The sequence below is a fragment of the Montipora foliosa genome, chromosome 9 (genome assembly GCF_036669935.1).
Source record: "Montipora foliosa isolate CH-2021 chromosome 9, ASM3666993v2, whole genome shotgun sequence".
In the NCBI taxonomy this organism is placed as follows: domain Eukaryota; kingdom Metazoa; phylum Cnidaria; class Anthozoa; order Scleractinia; family Acroporidae; genus Montipora; species Montipora foliosa.
In genome coordinates, this window is record NC_090877.1 from 2,196,179 (window position 1) to 2,216,178 (window position 20,000).

The 20,000-nt window shown below is 40.9% G+C and overlaps 1 protein-coding gene across 4 annotated transcripts in view; it reads right to left on the reverse strand.

Moving 5' to 3' along the window:
* The window catches only part of LOC137969534 (polyunsaturated fatty acid 5-lipoxygenase-like), a 37,912-nt gene that overhangs the window by 16,203 nt on the left and 1,709 nt on the right, over positions 1-20,000 (reverse strand). For all 4 annotated transcript variants that reach the window (XM_068815834.1, XM_068815836.1, XM_068815832.1 and 1 more), the window contains exons 2-7: positions 11,050-11,100; positions 9,033-9,384; positions 7,401-7,539; positions 6,659-6,805; positions 5,961-5,984; positions 1-62 (exon numbers count right to left, since the gene is read on the reverse strand). The exon at positions 1-62 is cut by the window's left edge and continues 45 nt beyond it. In XM_068815834.1, coding sequence (XP_068671935.1) covers positions 1-62; positions 5,961-5,984; positions 6,659-6,805; positions 7,401-7,539; positions 9,033-9,384; positions 11,050-11,093 — 768 coding nt within the window. In that variant the 5' untranslated portion in view covers positions 11,094-11,100. The remainder of the gene's footprint in view (positions 63-5,960; positions 5,985-6,658; positions 6,806-7,400; positions 7,540-9,032; positions 9,385-11,049; positions 11,101-20,000) is intronic.

Below are 20,000 nucleotides of genomic sequence, written 5' to 3' on the forward strand. Positions count from 1 at the left end.
CTGCCAGTCAAACGACGGATTCAATGTCTTTTTTAGCTCGTTCCAGTCAAGTCCAATTGTCTCTAAGTGAAGAAAACGTGATTTCAGCATTATGTTGGACTATCGATGAAGCACATTTAAACGTCCAGTAGTTGCCGGATTGGATTTTCACGTCATGATACGATATCCTACCAGATAACATCATGTGTTATCTCACTTTGCAAAATACCACGTATATCTTCATTTGTCCTTCTGGGGCCGGTTCCTGAAAGGTGTAATAACTCTATTCCAGGGATAAATAAGCCTTATTCTAGGAATACCTTTATCCCCAGAATAAATTCTGTTGTGTTAGAATAGCAGATTTATCCCTGGAATAACTGTTATATCAGGTATAACTTATTCCTCCTTCCAGGAACCGGCCCCTGATCATCATCGACAAAAAAGAAGGTAATATCACAAGGTAACCAACCCCAAACAATACGTCCACTTTATTTTACATAGAACTACTGTGTGGTCTCATAGATTTTATGAACGTTGCAGTTTGTTTGTTATTTATTTGTTTGAGCTGGTTGAGGTATTGGCAGCTGTTCAGCTGATGTGGACCTGCTATACCCACCCACCCATATACTCACAGAGGACAGCCACAACACCGGGAACTTCATCCCCTACTCTTCTCCAATAGCACACTATATGTGACAGTCCCTTTCACGCTCGCTAATAAGAGATGGAGATATGTTCCCGCGCTTTGTGAGTTGGATGTGAAAAAGGAAGGGGTAAGGGCGGGGGGGGGGGGGGGGGGAGCGAAAAGCGCGGAGGCGAAAAATGGAGAGCATGAAATAAAGAGACATGCCACAGTTGATGATAACCGAAGGATTCTAACTGGAATTGGGCCGAAATGAAATGCAGAGCTCTTATTTATACTCGCGCTGCAAGGGACTGCAGCGAAGCGAATAGCATACTATTTGCGACAGTCCCTTTCACGCTCGCTAATAAGAGACGGAGATATGTTCCCGCACTAAAAAGCCCAACGTTAAATACGGCCTGAAGACCCTAGAAGAACGCCAATACTTAAACATCACACACATCAGATCCCACACTAAAACTAGAAAAACTCCCAACCAGCCAAAACTCAAACTAAGGCGAAACGCCGGTGGGAAAAGAGATAGTGAAATGGAGGAGGCTGCTCAAGTCAGTGTAAGAGTCTGCCAGGGCTTGAGCAGAAGAGTCGTGACGAGATAATAACTCTGAAGGACCTCCGGGACGTAAAACCTGCGCAACTTACAAATAGTGAGAAGCTGTGGAAGCGTGGCGCCAACCAACATGCTCCATAATGTCTGCAAGCTAACTACCCGAAAGGGCTAAAGTGATGGCAAAGCTGGCTCTAAAGCTGTGCAAAGTTTCGCCAGGGAGGGCGTGAATAAAAATATCTACAGGCTGCTAGCCCTCGAGTGGGAAAACGTCACGCAGAAGGGAAAAAAAGACGCAAGAACCCACCCAAGGGATGGCAGCCTGAGCGTCGGTAATCCGATGAGGGCATTATACATCCTTCCAGGCTACCATTGACCGAATGCATAAATGGCGGCCAAAAATGTAAAAGAAGAAACGTAAAAAAAGAGAAAACAGTGCGAGAAAAAATTATATTATGGCAGAAACAAAAGATGCCGCAAAACGCGGAGGGAACACGAAGACAAAACAATTCACAGAACACCAAAATAGAAGCAAAACGAGGGGAGACAAGGGCAAAAAACATGAAGACCAGGAAGTAACAAAAATCTAAGGCATGAAAAACAAAAACAATGAACTAAATAGGCGTCAGGGGAATAGCACTGGACAAAGGCCAAAAATACGCCCGGCAAAGCTGGGAAACAAATAACTCTTGAAAACAATAAAACCAAATAGGCACGCGGAAGTTAAAATAAAGGGGGAGAGGAAAGTACTACACAAAACCATTGTTTGCGAGGCGAAGGAAGAACGCATTAAACAAACTAATAAAGTACGCGAGGCAGCGAAAAGACAGCGAGAAAAGGACTAAACAAAAATCCGTTGAGAGGCAAAATATTCGAAAACACAAGATAGCGGAAAGGAAAGAAACAAAGAAATCATACAAGTAACAGGGAAGGGAGGGAATGCACCGAGCAAACCCGACGCTAGCAGGGCGAAATACGCGAAACAAAAACTTACCATAAAGTACAGAGATCGGATAAGCGCACAAAATCCCAAAGAGGCGAAGGAAAGACAGCACTGTGCAACATATGGTTTGCGAGGCGAAGCGCACCGGCAAACAAACAAACGTGTGCAAAAGAAGCACTAAACAAAACCGAAGTTTGCGAGGCAAAGCAGACTCATATAACAAATAAAACGTGTGCAAACGGCAAGGGAACGGAATAAAGAAGCACTAAACAAAACCGGTGTTTGAGAGGCGAAGCACACTTACATAAGAAATAAAACGTGTGCCAACGGGAAGGGAACGGAATAAAGAAGCACTACACAAACCCGGTGTTTGCGAGGCGAATCACACTCAAATAACAAATAAAGCGTGTGCAAGGGAGAAGGGAGCCAAAAAGAAAGCACTACAGAAACCCGGTGTTTGCGAGGCGAAGCACAGTGACACGATAAATAAAAGGTGTGCAAAAGGGGACAAGAACCGAGCAAAACAGCCAAATCGGCCTAAGCGAAACATAGGCGTACAAAAGATAAAATAAAAACGAGGGGACAAAAACTATCAAAAAATGGTGCAAACAAGCAGCCACGTGGACGACAAAGGGGAGGGAAAGGCGAAAGATCGAACACCAGCCAGGGAAAAACCACGCAGTAAAACGAGCACTAATTACACCTGCAAAGGAGCTTGATTTTGCTGAGGATTCTCAACATTAGCTGCGGTAACCGGAGGCACTTGAACCAGGGCTTGAGCGACGGAAACAGGAGCTTCAACTGGAGCTTGCGCGTCAGCCATAACACAGTAATGTTGCAAGAGGATTCTAACGCGAACTGGGCCGAAATGAAATGCAGAGCTCTAACTTATAATCGCGCTGCAAGGGACTGACGCGAATAGTGTGTGGGTTCTTCTTTAACGTCCCACAGGGAACCAATGAACATGGAAGATATTTGTGAGACGGGGCCTACGGTTTATAGTCCTTATCCGAGAAGACTTGAAAGTCCAATCATTTGCGGATGTAATTACAAAGGCAGAACTTTCTCCTCAGTTATTTATTAAAAACCCTGAGTCAACGTTGGTCCGGCCGGAGTCGAACTCACGACCTCTCGCATGGCAGCCCGATGCTCAACCAACTGAGCCACCGGTGGGTGGTGTTGTGAGACGGGGCCTATCGTCTTTATCCAAAACTGAGATGAAGTCCAATCATTTGTAATTGTCAGAGCAAAAGAGGGTTGTCGGAACTTCGCTATAAATTAAAGGGTTCTGCTCGCACACACTGAAGTGTTGCTCACGACCTGACTAGTCGTCAAGAGACTTAGCACCCCCTTACGTGGAAAGGCAAACGGCATGCTTCTTCTTGTCATGGAAGCATGAAAACTCTTTTATCCTAAGTTATCTGTAGATAAAAGGCAAGAATGAGCAAAACCAAAACAAGAGTCTTTGATCCTTGGCTGAAAGCAAATTTCATTTTGACGTTTGCCTTTGCCGTCAGTAAACCGCGCACTGCTGAATCTCTCTACTGAGTTTTTGCAACACGACTTTCTCGACCACCGGAAAAAACTTTACTTCCGTTGCAAACATAAAAAAGTGACGTCCTGTAAGAAAAGAGCAAAAGACGACCCGACTCAGCTCGGGAATATGACGCAATTGCTTTCTGAAGTCTCTTTCGATTTGAGCCGTTGACCTTTAGCTTAATTTAACACACTGGTGTTTTGTTCTATTGTTCTCACTAATTTTAGGTTACAAGTGAATGCATGCCAATCTTTTTTCAGTATAAGAAACCTTTTTTTATGAGAACGTTAAGTCTGAGATGAACCAACGAGTCGAATGTAAATGTAAAATGTTGTTTATACTGGAAGTGCACTTAGCTATCAAGCTAGTTCACAGGCACCCCACTTTTTAATAATCAAAAAGAAACAATTCAAACTTAAAGGCCCTCATTCAACCGACATGCTTTTCGACCTTCTGTTTTTGTTATGGAAATTCGCATTGCTTATCGTAGCGATCTAATTGGATAAATTTCAGGTTCGGGCGGAATTTTCGTATATGAAAATTGTTCCGCGGCACGCAATGCCTGTCGGTTGAAGGTGGGCCTTTAACAGAAACATGATTAGAACCCCAAATGGCAGAAGGCAACCAGTTGGCTATTTACAAAGCGTGATAGAGTTAAATCCGGGAAAACCGGAAGCAAGTCCATACCAGAGGTTAGAACGGGATTTGAACCAGGGGCAACTGCGTGTAAACCCAACGCTCTATCCACTGGACCACGACGCCTCCTCAATCTAACTTGAGACCTTGATCATTTTATTCGTTTGTTTTGTTTTTGTGAGTAGTATAGACAACAATGTGGTTCTATTATTGTATGATACAACTCAGTTTGTAGTCGAACTTAGTAAAACTCAGAATAGGTTGCCCCAAACTACGTGTTGAAACAGGTAGGTACGACAAAATTGCTATCGATTAAAGAATATGTTCCCTATGTAGTGGTAATGCAATTGAGGACAAAATCCATCTCTTACTGAATTGCAAGAGCTATTCCTCGATAAGAGACATATTCCTTTCCAAAATTGAAACAAAAAGTCATGATATAAGAAAATTATCACGTGAAATTTGATATCCCAGCTAATGAATTTTACTAATAACTTACTATATATTGACCATCAATTGTGTTCATCTCATCGTGCTTTGAAATGAGTTTTCATAAAAAGAAAAAAAAAAAACAAGCCACTGCTCGATACAAAGCCAACATGCGCGTTATTGTGGCGAGGGAAATTCCTGTATATAAAAAAAATTATCTAGCGACCGCTGACCAACGTTTTTGACCATAGTCAAACTCCCACCCATACGGCTTTCGATTCGTGTCAAATTCCCCACTATGCGGAGCCATCCCCTTGTCAAATGCCCGGGGGTATGCTCGGGGGGGGGGGGGGGAGGGATGGGCGCACTTGGAATTGAGTGGTATATTAGAGTAGTATACGCCTTTTTAATAAGTCTAATATATGCCGTTTTCCGCTGATGACGTCAAACTCATGCTTTTAAAATTTATTCAGAAATGTACAAAGGCTTCAAACAAGAAAAGAAATCGGAAAAGTTTTAGGCCTTTGTACATTTCTAAATAAAATTTGAAAGCAAGAGTTCGACGTCATTAGCGGAAAACGGCATATATTAGACTTATTAAAAGGGTGTATACCACACAACTTTAAGAACATGTTAAGTGTGTTTTCAGGCTCAAATAAGAAAAAAAAAAAAGAAAGAACGTTTACCCTCAGGCTCAAACTTTCTCATAAAAGAGAATGTCATTCTATCTTGACACATAGCACAGCAGTAGCATTTCAGTATGCGACACGAAGTCGTAAGCGACACGAAGTCTGACCACACCTCCCATACTACTGAGATTTTAAAGCACTTGTATGTATTCATCAAATATCTCTCTAAACTAAATCAAAGGAAAAAACCTTTTGAAATACAGTTGATTACAAAAATGAGCGATAAATGTGATGGTCATTTCAAATTTAAGTGGTTGTTCTTATGTCAGCCAACGAATTAGTGTGCGCGCGAATTGAGTCTGATTAGACGTTATAAGCGACCACTTAATTTAAACTTGAAAGACCGTTACATTAATCATCTGAAAAGGAAGCCAAGATGACTTCAAAATGTCGTGTAATATCGCTCATTTTTGTAATTAAACTAAAACAAAAATATTTTTTGCATTTTTCTGAGAAACACAAAAAGACAGAACAATAACGGTGGTTAACTGTGTGAACTTAGCGGCGGAAACGTTTTTGAATTTTCAATCAGTTTTGTTTCATTATTATTACCAACTTACCTCCTTTCACCGTGGTGCCTTCTCCTGAAAAAAAGAATGGCACAAAAAGAAACAACAAATTCATCGGACGAAAGTTCTCAAAATTGGACGACCTAGTAATTAATAAAGCAAGTCCATTCCCGGAATTAAGATCTATACATAATCATTGAACGCAAAAATAATTAAAGGCTTTTCCGCGTCGGGTAACGGCGCTGCAAATGAAAAAAAATTTTCCTCGGCGATGTTTTCCCTGTTATAAATTATGAGGCTCCTAAGCCGTACCACAAGCTGGGAATTTCGATTTTTGTGTTGGAATGTCGTTCTTTTTATCGTTGATTTTAAGCCTCGAGGTCTCTTCTCGCCAGCGCCCTTTCTTTCCTCGGCTTTTTGTCCGAGGGGAGATCGAAAAGCCCTGGAAACAAGGTTGATCTCTGGCATACCGTGCAAGCTATTATATCATGATCCGGAAAAAAAAGCCTTCTCCTGACAGGAGTCACGCTTATCTCAAGAGCATCGTAGGAACATCCAGGTGCCGCGGAGGGGGAGGGACTGGGGGTTATAGCCAGTCCCCAGCCCCAACTTTGTTGTTTTTTCCTAAACCTCTCACCCCCCTTCCCCACTAAACTTCCAAACGTATTCCGCAGCCCCTGGCATTTATGATATTACAGAAATGCGAATACTGTATAGTCCGAGTATCACAAGAAAAGTGTTCCTTTTACCTGCACAATATCCCCATTTTCCAATATACCATCTTGTTAGTGAGCACCATTTACCGAATTTACCTTGAGCGCACTTGTTATGGGTTGTACCACGGTAGGTAAAAGGAAAATGGCACCAGTCACCTCTTACAGTCTTCACTCTAAGATCTGCAACAGAATGTCGTGCAAAGGCACCTTAGCCTTTTACATAGAAAGACGCTCAATTGAATAAAGGGGCTTTGTCACAAAATTTAGCAAGATTCACAGATTGAGAACCAGATAAAGCAAAACGTGAAAATAACTACTTAAATCCTTCAAGAAAGGTTCGAATAAAACAGCAAATGGAAAAGGAGGCGAGGTTTATGAAAACTGTTCAACCAAACAGTTTTTCAAAGTTCAAAACAGAGTTAACTGAATAGAGTGTAATGTGAAGTGCTAGATTTCAATCCCATATGAACCATGTGAGCGTTAGCCCTACTGATGGAAATGGGCCCACACAAGGGCCTTATTCTTACATTCTTACATTGCTTTTCAAAGTTCAGCCGTTTTGTTTGTAAGTCAAATTGGTGGTGGTTGCTTAAAAGTAAATTCTGGGTTAACCTTAAGTTGCATAACGAGTGGTGCGAGCAAGGAAATACCCTTGAACTAATTTTTTGGAAGACACGTTGACTTTATTTTTCCGCGGTTTTCAAGTAAACCCAAACTGGCCCCATGACCAAGATCTAACCCTAGACCTGGGCCGTTACGTAAAATATATTCTTACATTGTTTGGGAATGGTGACACGTTGAAGTGTGGTTGGGTTTGACCCTGCAAGGCGCTGCTGAGCGAAGTGCTTGTCACTTATCCAGTCAGGTTTGTTATTGATGAAAGCTTCGTACTTGGATGGAAGTTTGGCATATTGCTATAAACGCAGAAAGTAACTTAGTAGATCAATTATATTTACCGTAACCACTTGGCCTCTGGTTGGACGGAGGTAGCAGAATGCTTAATTAAACTTAACTAGACAGTTCAATTAGAGGTGCATCTAATAAACGTGAATTTTGAATTATGAATTATTCCACATTATCATCTGATCTCAGCTGAATACTATTTAGTATTTTCCATTGGGACCAAGTGAAATCTCATCCTTTACTTTTATTTTAAAACGACTGAAGATAGGTCGAAAAGTTGTTTTTCATCGTTTAATTGAATTGTCAAAAGCCATTGGCCACTATAAGGTTGCGCGGGAGACAGAGTCGGGAGCCTTGTTTAATTGCATTGTGGGTCTTTTTTAAGGGACGCATTTTCATTGATTCGTGCGCGGAGCGAGAAGTCAAGTTGCAAGAAAGCGCTATACCAGGGGTGCTTTCCATTAAGCCACAATTTCCGGAAATTTCGGGCTGAAGTCAAATGGAATGGTCCGTTTCGGTTCGGTCCGACCGGAATATCTGGGACCACCTCTGGAGACGGTCCTCTTTGACCGGTCGGTCGGTCCGATCGAAACGTGCCGTTCCATTTACAAAAATTTTCGTTTCCAGTCCCATTTCACTGTGATGTAACCGAAATTTCGGTCGAAACGTAAATGGAACGCTTCGGTCCGGTTGGAAATTTACTTTTGATGAAAAATGTCGTTCCATTTTTCTTGGTTAGTTCAAGTGGTCTCGGACCTGATGGTCAGGCATAATGGAAAGCCCCCAGGAGCTGAGCTTCCTAAACCACCAGAATATTGTATACAATGACAATTTCAAAACAATAGCTCGCTTGCCCAAGGTGCAAAATTGTCCGGAAGACGAAAGATTTGATGAAAAGGTCAGTGAGATCGTGGTACATAGGACGTTTACTTACTAACAACTTAAGTTATAAAGATTTAACCCGAAATTAATTGTTACCAGGAGCCAGGGAGTTCCACCAATGTCGCCCGGGTTCGATTCCCGGATTTGACGCCACATGTGGGTTGAGTTGGTTGGTTCTCTACTCAGCTCCGAGAGATTTTTTCCTTGGTACTACGGTCTTCCCCTCTCCTCCTCCTTTGTTCTGATTTCGGTTGACGTGTAGTCTCCTCAATTAGTAAAGCACTCGTGTTCGGCTAAGTAACCTTGAGACTTAAATAAAGTGATTATTATTATCGTTATTATATCGTACAAGAATATCGATACGAAAGTCTTTTTGCTTTGCAGCGTAAACGACTGCATAAAAACTGGCTCGTCCCCAAAACAGTCCCACAGTGCTATTCAGTAAGACCCTCGACTTGTCTCCCACGCAACCTCGTGGCCAATAAACGTTTCGGTTTTTGAATTTTTGGAAGCTCACCGGAGGAAGGCTAAGCCACCGAAATATATATAATTACTTGATTGATTTATTAAAGGCACTAGCTAAACGTAATCTACTGGCTAACGAATAAAGAAGTGCATTTACCCCAACCAATGGCTCCAGAAGTGATTGGAAAAACTCCGACATAGGAAGGTAATCTGACGTCTGGTTAATCTCCATGTCGCTTGTGTCGGCAATGTACTTCGTTAAGGCATCCTCGTTGATTCGTAAGGTTTGAGTGTAAGCGGTGGCGTAGTATCTTGCGAAGGGGTCTTTGAAGACGATCCCTGCCAGCTGTTGAGGAGTCATGTTCAGTCTTGCGTAGCCATACAAGGCCGGATCATATTTCAGGGTGTAAGTCTTCTGGTTTTGGGCCAAGGCCTGATCTCGAGTCTCTTTGCACGCTGGATTGGCGTGTTGAGGAAGAGAGACGTCACAAAGCATTGCCTCTGAATACCTTTCAAAAGGATAAAGTAAGTTTTTTTTCATTTTTCTAAATTACAATTTTTTTTTGTAGTCAATCAGTCAATCCAAGGTTTTACAAAATGGTTTATAAACAAAGTCAGGTCACGTCTGATAAGCGTATTTCAAAATCCAATAGGTGTTAAGTCCAATCCAGAGTTCCAAAGAGGTTAGCACAGTGTGCGTTGAAAGCAAAACTGCCAATTGGTGTTTAAAGCAACAACCTTGCCCTAGTCGGTCCGGTCAAACAAACGCTTTTCAAGCACAAACGTGCGGGTGAAGGCCAAACGCCGGTAAAGAAAGGTTCAAAGGTTCAATTCTCGCGTGTCCTCTGTTCGATGAATGTGTAAACAAAAGGTTTCGCGGTGGGTTTCGCGCAAAAGCGAAAAATTTGCACAATCAAATCGCACTGCGAACAAAACAGCAACTTCCACACGATCGAAAAACTTACACATTCAAATCTCACGGTGAACACGGAAGTATCTTCCACACGATGGAAATACTTGCACAATCAAATCTCACTGACTTACACAGCAGCAACGTTACTCACAATGTACCACGGTCGCATGAGGTCGAGGCATTTTACATAGCCAGGCGCCAGTCTGACGAAAGGCATCAAGCCTGAGCCCGCGAGCAACCGCAAGAATGGTATGCGTTTCTCCTTCGTCCAAACGCAACAAAAACATTTTATTTATACACCTCACAAATTCAATCGTTCTGTACTCCAAATAAAGCTTTTAATTGTTATACATTGAACCTTCCCGGTCAGTGTAAAAATCGAAAACCGTGGATGCTCTTTTGCGCCAACTTGAGGCGTTTTCATTCATCCCGTGACTAACGAGTAGTGTTTAAGGGGAGAAAACGTTAAAGCATTTTTGCGTACTTAATAACTGTTCCCCGTTAGGCCAAACTTGTTATGTGTTGTATAAATAGAGGATATTACATGGCCGCGCGGGGATACGCAATTTGAGTGTTGAAAAACATTTCACGAGTGAGCGCAGCCAACGAGTGAACTATTTGTTCTCTCCTAAGATGGGTTAAGGGTGCGAGGCTAAGAAACATGCCATGCAAACTTGGTCGTTAAACTCTTTTCAGTTCTCGTGATAGTTATATTTTAGCACATTGTATCCAAGAAAAAATTTCACTTTTCTTTTAACTTCGTTACTAAGTAATAAGGGTCTTTTCAAGGTCTTTGTGACATTCGGACCGAATTTCTTATTGTTCTAAATCGGCTCGTAGACGTTGAAATGGTATAACTCGATGAACCAATTTGAAGCTTTAATTTACGTAACTCCTTTAGAAACTAAGTATACCTGTTGATAAAACCTACGACTAGTGCCTTTTGTCAGGAGCCTATCTGATGGGCTCCTGCTTTTGTCGATAAAATATCTGGTCGATGTCATACAACTTAAGCAGTAAAGGCACTCTCCTTGTTAAGGTGTCCGGGGTTGTGTTATTTACCGGGAAATTGTACATTAAGACAATTTCCTCGATTTCAATTCATTCACTCGGGCGAGATAAAACCGGTTTTCGTAACTTGACTACGTGGAAGGACCGGCTTAGCTCCCGACCTGGACAAGTGACGATGGCTGTAATTAAAAAGAATTGGACTCTTGTTGCGGACCTCTGGGTCTTCAATTCCTCGCAGTTATTAGCTTACCTTGAGATTGTAAGTAACGCCAAGATGCTCAACAAAGCGTTCATCTTGCCTCTGGGGAAGAAGAACATATCAGTTTGTATAAACCTTGCAATGATTAAAAAATTAAATAGAAGAGCTCTCAAGTTAATGAATGATTCAAATCTGATAGTTACATGTCAGATTGCCACTTAATGGATCGACCAATCAGAGCATTGAAATGATGACTCTTTGTCTTTTGTAGTTGTTACCTCGGATTCATTCTTATCGTGCAAAAAATTCCTAGCTTTATTGTATCACTTACACCACCTGCTGTTTCCGAATCATTAGCGCTGTAAAAATCATATTTGCAGACTTAAATCGAGAGTGAGGCGATTATTTACATACTTTTGGATTCGTATAATTAAAAGTGGCGGCTTCTGACGGAAATGTCGACTCGATTTTTTATTTTAACGAGATCCTAAGACACGCTTTATCCTGCCTAGCACAAAACCCTGTAAGAACGTTTTTCACGATTTTCCTGATTATTTTGCGAGTAATTTTTCCATGAGGCTGCTGTAATATTTGCTGTCTGCTAGAATCCGAAGTTGACAATGTTCACTTAATAATGATAATGGGACTGAGTGGAGTACAATTCAGGGAGTAATATCATGGGAGGTGACAAATCACTCCTTAATCATGAATTATTTCCATTATTTCCTGAATTCTACGCATCAATTACTCGTAACAACATACGTGAAGATGTCGGTGATTAAATTTTCATAGCTAGCTTTATCCACTCAATTTTTTTAGATTAAAAAAAAAAGCTCTGTCCAATTTATAAACTATACTATTAGTGCTCTTAGAATTTTGGAATAGTTATGATTATCATATGTAATCATTGAATCAAGTGTTATTGTTATTTTCGTGAAAATGGGGTGTTGAGTCGACACCGCAAAAGTGGGACTCTTAGAAGTCCTTGTCTGTCTCAGCTAAGCATAAATTTCGAACATAACACCACGCATTTTTGCTCAAGGTTAAACTGGGAGACTCAATATAGACATTTAGGCAAACAAAAGGCTTTTGCTTGTCATAAAAGTGCTAAGTTACTTGGAACATGTCGCTAACATGCAATTTGATTGCTGCAGCAATGGGTGAGCCTGGAGCTCACTTCTGTTACACAGAAGTGCTCTATTTTTCATTTCCCTTCTCGTATCCTCAAACTGTAGAGAGTTTCACTGTCACGCAAAAGAAAAATAAATTCGAAATCGTTTAATTGAAAAGGTCAAGAACTTGGAATGTTGTAGGAAATAAATCTTTTAAGACTTTGTCGAACGGCACACATAGCGCGCCTCGGCTCAGGTTTCGCGTCTCAGGTTTCGTGGACCACCAAACCACTATTGATCGTCGTATGTCTCGTATTTCTCTATCTTGTTTGTATCGAGAGGCATGTGTTCGAATTTAACTCTAGATTAGTATGAAATTAATGGTGTCATTATTCCTTTTGCCTTGAATTTGCATATTTCATTGCTAATCAGTAGTTTTGTGAATTTAATCGTCATTGATTAAAATCGGTCAAAAACACGATCGGATGGCTGAGAAGTTGGACCGTCATGAAGTGACTGGCAGGCATATGAATGAAGGTCTAAGAGACCTGAGCCACGGACGTTAGTTCGTGATCACTGGAGTTCGATAATTATTGATAACCAGTTTCATTTGCTGCAGTCATTTTTTGTACTGAGTGACTGACTCTTTTGTCTTTTTTTCTGCAGTTGTTCAGGAAATCTTGATCTTATATCATACAAACTATGCTTGAAATAATTTTGTTTCTCATAAAGCTTACTTCGGGGCCAAACCTGTACTATTGTTAATGTACTAATGGCAATAAAAGATTAAAGAACGTTCCCGGAATAGTGACCAAGAAGTGAAAGCTCTTTGTGTACGTGACTCTATCGCAACGGGTGCAGCAGTCTTCACATGAACAACTGATTTGCCAAAATTGTATAGTATCGAACAAAATAATAGTATTTATTTTTCATATTGTTATAACAAACAAACGTCCAACCCTTTTTGCAAGTACGTAAAAATAGAAGACAGTAAATAAACTTTCACTGGCGATGTCTTTTATATTTGAATCGCTGTTCTGACGAGGGCTGCGTTAGGTGAGGACACCGATTATCTTTGATTAGTATAAGAGCGGCACTTTGCTTTATTTATTGGAAATATACATTTCTATTCTTCAAGGCAATTTTTCTTCCGTTCTCTAGTAGGAAAGGACACAACTGTCGTTTATTTTCGCCCGTGTGGTTTCCTCAAGCTGAATAACTGACATAAAGAAACGCACGCAAAACATGCCGTTCCGGAGGTTCAATTGGTTTAGCGCCGGGCTGCCATGCGGGAGGTCGTGAGCTCGACTCCAGCCGGACCAACACCAGTTAGGGTCTTAAAACAACTGAGGAGAAAGTGCTACCTTTGTAACAACATCCGCAAATGGTTAGAATTTCAAGTCTTCTCGTGTAAGGACTATAAACTGTAGGCCCCGTCTGTACAGCCTACAGCTATCCACAGCTACTTTGACAATGTTATGACGAAATTCACGATTAATAACAGGACAGACGCATGAAAAACTCAAAGCAATTTCTTAAATAGGGTTTTTTGTATGGAGACGCCATGTGGTCCACCAACTGATGGCAGCCGATAATCAACGAAAACAACTGGAGTCCAGTTTGTGATGAAAGCGGTTACTTTTCGCTCATGAGATAAATACATGTCTATGGACACATCTTGTAATGTACTTCAAAGGCTTAAACGTCTGACATTCAGAGGGATAGAATTTTTTTCAGCCAGATAGCTTTGTATCATGGTGTCACGCAAGGTGGCAATTTATACTGTATTTTCGAAACGAAACACGTCCCGGAACTGGAAACCTGACAGCAGATTTATTGCCTCCGCAGGGATTTTGCATGAGGAGGCATCATTGTAGCTTGCGGGTAAAAAGAGTTGCAGTGATATAGTATTACATAGGTAGTGTATATTACCAGGAAAAAATTCGACTTGAAAGTTGCAAGCGTGAACGGAACAATCGAGAATTGATGACGTTTTCACACCCAATGCCCGTAAGTAAGTCTTAGGTAATGATGACGTAGAAGAGAATGGCTGAAGAACAAGAGATCACGTGAACATAATTGTGGAACTGAATTGAACTGCCGTGCAATTAAGCTTTGCAATTGGAGCATCTTCTTAATAACTCAAGTCTGCTTTCTCACGAAGGAGCCAGAAAGTGACTAAGTTATCTTATCACAACAAGGAAACTCCTTTGGTTTGATTATTAAAAGAGTCGCGAACGGACTTTTTCATTTGGGTAAACTGACGAACATTGCGCAGCCACACATAACTTTCGATTAAATTATCGCAACATAGAAAACTCTTAACATGCAACTTCGTCCGACCACGACCCATCATACTTGCCCACCGCCATCACCTTCGCACTTTGTTTCACCTGGTATGCCGGGGGAACTTCGCACTACTTACTCCTTCGGGTAATGAACTAGATACTTACGACACTCATGTATAAATAAGAAGTTCTCCCAATCCTCTGCCGTGAGCTTGGAGTATTTCCTGGCAAGGTTTAAATGAGGCCTTCTTTGCCTCTCACTTAACAGTGGTATCTTCTTTCGCTTGAAAGCCATCCACCATTTGTTGGTTCATGATCACCATACCGTTACGCTCGAAACGTTGATATTGTGATGTTGAAGATTTTTAGCAATCTCTCTTGTTGAATTATTACGCTTATACTTAGCTTTCGGGATTACATTTCTCGCATAGTTTGTCAAAACAGACGGGCCGTCCACTCTTTGGTTTATCCTCGAAGGACTTCCTTTTTGACTACTTGTTCACCCATCCTTCGGTATTTTTATACAACTTGGCAATTTCTTTGACTGAATGGCCAGAAGACCGTAAAATAGCTGCGTGAGCTCTAACAGTGACTGCTTGACAGTGACTGTTATTTCCGTGAAAGAGCAGAGAAAATAAAAAACAAGGGCAATAAATACGAAGACAAACAATGTGCGGGGAAAATATGGCGGGACAAAGCACGCGTGCTTGTACATTGGGCGCAAAAATTCAAAAATATTGTCATTTATTCAAATCTTAGCTTGAAATTGCTTTGAACAATTATTTAGATAAATTTATTAACTGAATCAGTTTCAATTTGCCTAAACATATATTAAACGTTTGAGACAAAATACAAATTTCAATCGGAACGAACTTTTGAAACACCCTGTAATGTTGTTACCAGAAGAGTTTTCAACACTAATTTTTCTCTCAGTGTACCTATTCATTAATTATACCGTGACCCCATTTCAGTTTCTTCATCAGGTCAGATTTAAACACTTCCTGTTTCTTACTATTCATTTGGTCATTTAATCCTATAACTGCGATCATATAATCCAGATCAAGGACATCTAAATAAAGCATTGACATTAAACCGTGCAACATCAACATCAGTGGTTATTCACGTTACCTAAGACTAAGAGAAATTAATCCCTTGCAACGTTACATTAAAAAAAAAAACAATGGCCTCATTGCGGAAAAAAATTGACCTTGCGTTTCCTTTAGTTTCTGTTTCGACTGGTATACCATCGTGTCAGCCATGATCAAACCGTCTTTTCATATTCGGTAGTGATTTCAGGGTTTATTTGAGGGGTTTGTTTTATTTTTTATTTTATTTTTTATTACTTACTTTTTTTTTTTAAAGAGAATTTGAGTGATTCTTGGGTTCCAGAAATACTGGAAACAGCGTTTCTGAGTGTTCTATTTAAAAAAATTTTTAAGGGGACATGCCCCAGACTCCCGTCGGTAGCTCGCGTCTTCGGCTCTCGCAAAGGCCTTGCGATTTTGATTTTAGAATTTAATGATGTCACTGAAAACCATCTATTTTTGTGGTCGTACTCTGTAAGTGCACTACACACTATGTCATCGGGCTGTAACAGTGTAAATCCGTGCTGGCAATAGGGCCGCAGCGCGTACATAAACCACGAAAATCAACGGGTCTGTTGGAAGCGTGCTTAAATTTCAACAAATGAGCCCCAAAATGGGCAAGAGTTTGTGACGTTGATCAATAATAAGGCCGCTTCTATTTCCAAAACGATGGAATTTCCTGGTGATGGATAGCCTCGTCTAGTAGAATGAATGTTTGACTTTGCAGAAACACTGCAAAATTTCTCAAGGTCTTAATTGCACTTCCAGAATGTGGAAGTCTGTTGTTATTGGTCTACGTAAATTCCGGGTCGTTTCAGCAGACGGTCTTGGGGGAGGAACGCGTGACGAAATCCTAAGAGTGCCTAGGTGGGAGCCTGACAGCAACTCGTATATTTTGAGGTCTCCCACTGAGATACTAACCCCGCTGGACATGGATAACTTCAGTGAACTTTAGTCGCGGAAAGCTGACGCTCAGAGTACACCGCTTAATCTGGCTGTGAAAAATAAGTTGAAGGAGCTTCATGTCATCCAAGAAGCCAATGTTTCTCGATTCTCTTTTATTTTCTTTAATCTTTCTGGGTTTAGTATTTTACTAGTAACCACATGTCTTCTCAGGGGGCTATTTACCCAAGACATCTACCATAGCACTATCATGATTTACGATACCAAAACAATATCGTGTACCATTAGGGCTACATATTACGCAAAAAACTTGAATCTTCTACAAAAGAAAACGGAGCTTAGTTGACAGTTACCGAATAAACCACAAAACTCATATCTATAGGAAATCGTATAAACGCGAGTGCATTTCGTGATTTATGGGCACGAGTGATGTTCTGAAAGTTCCCAAAATTGCATGGGCCTGAGGCGAGTGCAATTTGAGAACTTTCAAAATAACACGAGTGACCATAAATCGCAAAATGCACGAGAAAGTTCGTATGATTTTTTTTTTATTATATACTCAACAAAATCACTACATCGCTTTGTTTCCATAGCAAATTCCGTATTGCTCCCTATAACCTCATTTTGCACTTTATAACCTATTCATGCGTTCGTCATTGACCAATCGGAAACGCGATATTTTTTTGAATATATAACAGTGCATTTTAGTATATACCAAAACAATGGATAGCGTTGAACGCACGCGCTGATAGCCTACTCAAACACCGGTTTCAAGTTAATCCACTACCACACGTACGCATTGCGTGTCTATTTTTTTCTTTCTTTTGTCGAGCCGAGTCAACGTTTTGGGTCTACGTTTTGTACTCGAAACCTGTTAAAATCTCCCTTCAATTCCAACGGCGTTAAATTACTGCAAGCATCATTGAACATCTCCCTTCCTCTCGGCAGCATTTATACCATTTAGGTAAACTAGTTTATTGTTTGATAGGGTGTGTTTTCACGACAGCCGCTGTCTCGCCAAACATCCCTGAAGGTACTTCGTTCAGCGACTTAAAATGAAGTGCAACACACCTGGCCACAATTGTGTTCTTGTAGCGGCATCGTTTGAAGAACGAGGCATATAACAATACGCGCAATTCAGATGCCAATAAGTGGCCGGGTATCCTGCAGTTTAGCTGATACGTGTTTTCACGGTTAAGATTATACTTCATTTAGGTAATATGAGGAGAGAGCGCTCGCGAATACAACAATTTGAATAACGTGGCTTCGCTTCGCTTCCACACAAATTTCAAGGGAGGAATGAAATAGCACGCGTGTTGTATTTCAAATTTGACAGCCCTGTCTGATGGATAACCGCAAGCAACTTGTTTTGGTGGCACAGGGTGCGTTCGATTGGGAAATCTGGATTTAGATCTTAAAATCCCGATCTTCGGATTTCCAATCGAATATAAAATATGAAAACGGATCTTGTCGCAGATTTCACTACTTGAAATACTTCCTGACACGGATTTCTAACTAGTAAAATCCTCGACAAAATCCGTTTTCAGATTTTGTATTTGATTGGAAATTTGAAGATCCAGATTTTAAGATCGATATCCGGATTTCCCAATGGAACGCACCCTTAAATTTAATGAGAATTTTATTGGAGTTTGCGTACTCGCTTCACTTTAAGCCAGTTGGGAAAGGAACTGATTTCACGGGATTCCCGGTTGTCACTCGCTAAGCGACCTACAAATCCGCTCGCGAAAACACATGCACCCATATAGTCACCTTCATTTTAATGACCAATTAGTTGCATGCGTTAAGTGGTACATTTATTTCGTCGCATGTCGCACCACAATTTAACACACGACATGACGCGAAGTATAAATACTCGCTCAATTTTCCAGGTCTCTCAGTCTCTCCTTAGTTAAGTTTTATGTACTATTTAATAAACGAGAGGGAGTGTTTTATCGTGTTTATGATGAGGCGAAGGCGATAAAATATGACTTGCGAGTTTATTGAAGGGCTTCCGAAAAACATTCCACATAATTCGTGTCCTTCAAAGGGAATGAATGGAACGAAGGTTCAAATTGTATGAGGAGAACATTAGCATACAAGAAAAACAAGCTATGCCTTAGTAATATGTTTTATATAAAGAATTCGAATGAGAATTCGACGTTTTAAAGCTCATGCACGTGACATTTTATCGGTGACCGTGCTAACAGCCTGTTTCGCTCATGAATTGGATTTTCCTCTCCCTTGGTGTCAATATCCTTCCCAAGGGTGCATCAAACCGTGAACAACAATACTTGTATATAAGTTATTGTTCTATAGACTTTTGTAGATACCGTTCAAGATACCCTTCACTGACCCTTCAGAAACTAAACTGGACAGAGATTTTTCTATAAAAGAACGATGCAAAAGGTGTAGCATAACCCATCTTCCATAACAGCTTCTTCTTTTGCAAGATGCATTGCATCTAGTCAAGCAACGTTTCCGAGATCATTCGACTGGCAACTGATTAGACGAAGCATAAAATTCTGGGTTTTTCCATTGCGTCATGTAAGCTGGCCTTTCTCCTTGAAGAGACCAAGCTTTTTGATCTGTTAAGCCCTGGTCAAACTATCAAACAAAGTTGGATTCCACATGCAACATTATTCGATGTAAATGTTGAGGTAGCGGCAAAACACGATCCAACATTGCTTCACGAAACTGACGAAAGTTTCAAGTTGGCGCTAAAACTGGAACGAAAACCGTTCGCAGCTTTTATGCTACTGGAGTTCTTGGAGGACAGAAATGACCGATTCAAACGAGGAAAAATCAAAGAACAATTCAGATAACGAACACAAAAGAGTATGTTTATTGGAAGACAGCGACGGCGGAACGTATTTTGTATTGGGGGTGGTGGGGGGGAGGGGGGGTTGTGGCTAACAAAGAAGTGTTTGACATCCTAACTTGTAGGGGGTTATTAGGGAATTCTCCGCCAGAATTAGAAAATGTTGAAATCTTGAAGCTCAGCGAGATATCAAAAAAATAAACATGGATCAACCGTAAAACCGTTTTAAAATTCTTATTTTTTGCTCGGAATTGGGGGGGGGGGGGGGGGGGGGGCACCAAACAGAGCGATCATGATAAAGGGAGCAAAAGTATCCTTCAGACTTGGCCTTGCTTCATATTCGCTGATCAAGGTTTCTGGTTGTTCATCAACAACCATGACGTCTTCTTCGTCCTTGTCCGCTATCTTTGTTGCAAATGGCAACTATGCTTGAAAATTAAGACAGCGATTCGTGATTGGCTAGCAGCGCGGACGTGACTCGATTTAAGACACGACTTTGTTGGAAGAGCGGCAAAACGCTGCAATATTGTTGTGTGGAGCACAATTGTTGGGCGTGATGTTTGATCAAAAGCAAATTCTATCCAACACTTGATCGAACAAAAAATGTTGCATGAACGTCTTCGAACATGGGCGGCCAAACTGTCAAACAATGTTGGATCAAGCAAAGTTGGAGCGTTGAATCCAACTTTTTTCGATAGTTTGGCTAAGAAAGCTGGGCAGTTTTAACTTGCTATAGTCTAATCTTGCACATGACAAGAAAAGGTACTTAATGAATAACAACTCGAGAGACATTCCG